Genomic DNA, 4,879 nt, shown 5'->3' on the forward strand with positions numbered 1-4,879 from the left:
GTTCTTATTATTTGTATCTTCCTCTATTTGGAATCTCATCAATCTAAAAGAATTGGATCTTAGCAGTTTATCATGTCTAGTGGAGCTCCCTTCCTCTATTGGGAATCTCATCAATCTAAAAAAATTGGATCTTAGCAGTTTATCATGTCTAGTGGAGCTCCCTTCCTCTATTGGGAATGCCACTAATCTCGAGTTATTAGATCTCGGTGGATGCTCAAGTCTGGTGGAGCTCCCTTCCTCTATTGGGAATCTCATCAATCTAAAAGAATTGCATCTTAGCAGTTTATCAAGTCTGGTGGAGCTCCCTTCCTCTATTGGGAATCTCATCAATCTAAAAGAATTGGATCTTAGCAGTTTATCATGTCTAGTGGAGCTCCCTTTCTGGATTGGAAATGCCACCAACCTTGAGGTTTTAAACCTTGACCAATGCTCAAGTCTGGTAAAGCTCCCCTTTTCTATTGGAAACCTTCAGAAGTTGCAAACTTTGACCTTACGAGGATGCTCTAAGCTAGAAGATCTTCCAGCCAACATCAAATTGGGATCTCTCGGCGAACTTGATCTCACTGATTGCTTGCTGTTGAAAAGGTTTCCTTTATCAATCAAATCATGGTCTCGTCTCAATGAGGTGGATATGTCATACACTGAAAATCTCAAGAACTTTCCTCATGCTTTTGACATCATCACAGGCCTGCACATGACCAATACAGAAATACAAGAGGTTCCCCCATGGGTCAAGAAATTCTCTCGTTTAACAGTACTCATACTCAAGGGATGCAAAAAGCTAGTATCACTCCCACAGATTCCAGATTCCATCTCTTACATAGATGCACAAGATTGTGAGTCCCTGGAGAGAGTAGATTGCTCCTTTCACAATCCAAAGATTTGGCTCATATTTTCTAAGTGCTTCAAACTGAATCAAGAAGCCAGAGACCTCATCATCCAGACACCAACTAGTAGATCTGCGGTCTTACCCGGCAGAGAAGTGCCTGCATACTTCACTCACCAATCTACTACTGGAGGTTCCTTGACAATCAAGCTGAACGAGAAGCCTCTTCCTACATCCATGCGGTTTAAGGCTTGCATTTTGCTGGTTCATAAAGGTGACAATGAGGCTCGTGATGATAAAAACTGGATGGATGAAAATTGCTACATTGTTAGTTGTAAAAAAAGTAAGCATTATTTATATCCAGTTTTAGCAGAGCATGTGTACGTATTTGAAGTCGAAGCAGATGTGACTTCCAGCGGGCTTGTCTTTGAGTTCAAGATCAGGAGTAAGAATTGGAAGATAAAAGAATGTGGGGTATTCCAACTCTCGGAGGTTCCTTGATGAATCTTCAAAAAGTGATTTATGAAACACCCTTGATGAAACTGAAGTTTGTGGTGAAGTAATGGAGACATTTACTAAAAAGGTAATCTAATATAAATGTTGATAGATTTTGTACAATGTTAATCTCTTCTTTGAGGATTGAAATATTACTTTACTTCAGTGGGCCACATAAGAGGTGCTGTGTATCTGCAACTTCTGTTTTTCTTTATCCTCTTTAATCCTCGATCACTATTATTGATCATTTCAACTATTTAACTCATCTGTGATAAAATGAAAAACAATTTGAATTTTAACAGTGTACTGTAATTTCATCACATGAACAAATGTGGGAAATCTTTCAGGACTTTTTGTTTGTTCGATGAGTATTACACAAAACTGACATTCACATCGATTTTTTTTATATAGTCCGTAACAAACTAACAACTCTTTCAAGTATTAAGATTAAAAACTTTCATCTAATTACAGTTAGGTTTTTCGTCGGACGATCATCATTCTTCGATCCTAGAAGTTACGGTGAGCAGAGTATCATCACGCCGCCCATCAGGTGATTAAACCTGAACTCTACTCTTATTCAGAATTACTAAGAAGAGCTTGAAAAAAGGAATTTTCGCGTAATACATTATACATGTATATCTTTCTTTCTTCAGGCTGTCACCAACGTTATGGAACGATCAAAAACTATATGCTGCAGCCGTTATGGAACGACCAAAAACCTTCTTTGCACCAATGATAACTCTAAGTCAACTGTTATATGAAAGTATAGATTTTTAAAGCTTTTAATAAAGTTCTTTGATTGCTTTTTATTACTGACATGAAGATGTTGTTCTGTTTGGGATGTATATATAGTTCAAATAAAGGAGTTGAAATTTCTCTCAGTAAAAAAATCCATCAACAGCCATGCCTCTGCAAACCCTCTTGTTTTTCTTCAGCTCTAGATATATTCTCCTAAGCACTAAGCAGGTCTGAAACTAATCTACTGTCAATGAGTATACTGATGCTTGTCGACTCAACGGAGTATACTAACCAAGTTTTTCAATCTCCAGTAACTATCCATTTCACCTGACACAAATCCGAGTGATTAGAAAACACTAAACCTTGAAATGTATGAGGCTTTTGTAATCAAAATCATGCAATACCGGGAACCAACTGCATAGTATTAGATGATACCAACACTCTAATACGAAAAACGAAGAGAGTCCAAAACCCAAAGAGTCATTTTAAAACAGAGGGAGAGAGAGAGTGATAAAAAAAAAAGATTCATTTTGGTGTGAGAGGATAGTCTACCAAACCAAATCCACCGTACCATACCAAATCGATTGCATTAAAACCAAAACGAAAAAAGCTTCAATGAAACCAAAAGATTAATATGCATTTATAAGAAATCTGAGTAAGTAATTTACCAAAAAAATAAAAGATATCTAAGCTAAATAAGCACATTATCGAGATTCGAGATGAAGTAAAAAATCTATTATATGACCAAAAAAAAATGTATAGAAAAAACGACTATAAAGGAGCAAATAATTTATTTTTACCTTTCTCACTTTGCAAATATATGAAAGATCTAGAAGAGTTGATAATTTTTTAAAATATATTTTTGCATAATTTTCTTTTTTCATAATTTTTTTTAATTATACAAATCAATTTTAAGGAATGAAAGATGATTTAATCATAAATGAAAAATCTAAAAATGTATTACATAGATTTGAAAAGAGATGATGATGCAACAAAGGTATTAATATAAAAGGTTTTGTACAAAAACACTCTCAAAATCATCAATTTTTGTAACTTTATCCTCTACCTCCCAAGAATGCAGAATAATCATATGAAATCAAAAATATTACGCAATATAGCCCTTATAAATATATTGTAAACGTTTTCACGATCACATAAATTTGGTTTTTCAAATTTTAAGGGTAGAGTTGAACTCCTCGTTTCGAGGGCTTCAATTTGATATATTATTTATCAAAATTTTAAAAAGTTGAGAATAGCGAAAAGGGGTTATAATGCGTATTATTTTTTACTTCATATGATTATTCTACATTTTTTAGAGGTTGAAGGTAAAGTTGCAAAAATTGGCGACTTTGAAGGGTTTTGCACGAAACCCTAATATAAATGACTTGTTGTATTTCATGATAATTAATCAAATGAATTAAAATCTCCCCTAATAATATTGATATATCATGGTTTTTACGGTTTTTTAAACATGATATAGGTATTATTATTAGAGTATTTTTGTTATTTCTAGAGTCTTTTCTAGTGTTTTTCAGGTTTATGCATGCACGGGACCAATTTGGAGATTATGGATCATTCTACAGCAAAAACGAGATGTTATGATGATAAAAGAGCAGTGTGGAGACCAATCTTGGTGTATGTGTCGATCGACACCAATATCTAACGGCAATTCGATCTCGTGTGTTTTTGAAGTTTTGAATATTTGCAGAATCATCCCAAAATTTTTCTCTTTTTTCAAAGAAGTCTCTACACGTTTTTAAGACAATATAAATATATTCTTAAGGTCATTGTTTAGACCTAAGCTTTATTTTTATTTTGTTCTTGGACGTAAACCCTGTGGAGCTCCCTCCAGAGAAAATTCTTCAAAACTCTATTCTCTTCTTGTTTTCTTGCAAGATTCCTACTTTAAAACATGTTTTGTTCTTCGATAATCATGTCTGAGTAGTCCTCTTGTTTGGTTTAGGGATTCTCAATAGGGATTTGGATATTTTTTTCTTTTTAATATATATATATATATATATATATATTTGTATTTTCGTTTTATATTTTTTTCGTTTTTTTAAAATTTATTTTTGCTTTGTATTTTTTTTCTAATTTTCTATTTAATTTAGTTATTATATGTTAATTATTTTTTTTTTTTTTGTCAACCACACATTAATTAATAAATAATTCCTTGATTGGTTGCCCAATTAGGAGGAGTAGAGTTTACAAAAGTAACTTCAGAAAATAAAAGTCTAGAAGAACGGGCTAAGCAGTCCGCTTGAACATTACATAAACGAGAAATAAGAGAAAGCGAGAAGAAAGGGAAAGAGAGACGGAGAAAACCAAACTCGTCTAGAAGATTGGAGAAAGCAGGCCATTCATCCGGTGAGTGTATCATCGAGACTAACTCCGAGCAGTCTGATTCAAACACCTGACAATCGATCCCTCTTGAAAGGATATTCTTCATAGCCCAAATTAAAGCTTCCATCTCCGAGTGAAGAGGGGAGGGACACCTCCGAAGGCACTTTGCACCGAGCAGTATCGTTTGATCATTTCCTTGAAAACACCACCATCCTATACCCATTGTTGGATCTGAATTTTTCCAAGAACCATCAATCCGACATCTTATAGATTGAACCGGTCGTTCCAAAGTTTCCGTAGTAGAACTAGTTTCGATCGGATCCAACTGAGCTTCTTCCCACATTAATTTTTCACTCAAAGCATGATTTAAAATATCTCTGGGTTCAGATTGTAATCCCTTGAAAACCTTTTTATTCCTATCTTTCCAGATGAACCACAAAATCCAAGCATAACTGAAAGTTTTCTCTCCCCCATCTA

General features: G+C 34.3%; 1 protein-coding gene across 1 annotated transcript in view; it reads left to right on the forward strand.

The window, feature by feature from the left end:
* Positions 1-1,519, forward strand: part of LOC9299194 (probable disease resistance protein RPP1) — a 5,050-nt gene extending 3,531 nt beyond the window's left edge. The window contains exon 5 of the mRNA XM_021019636.1: positions 86-1,519. Within this exon, the coding sequence (XP_020875295.1) occupies positions 86-1,327 (1,242 nt within the window). The 3' untranslated portion in view covers positions 1,328-1,519. The remainder of the gene's footprint in view (positions 1-85) is intronic.
* The last annotated feature ends 3,360 nt before the right edge of the window (positions 1,520-4,879 follow it).

Source organism: Arabidopsis lyrata, assembly GCF_000004255.2.
Source record: "Arabidopsis lyrata subsp. lyrata unplaced genomic scaffold ARALYscaffold_20, whole genome shotgun sequence".
In the NCBI taxonomy this organism is placed as follows: domain Eukaryota; kingdom Viridiplantae; phylum Streptophyta; class Magnoliopsida; order Brassicales; family Brassicaceae; genus Arabidopsis; species Arabidopsis lyrata.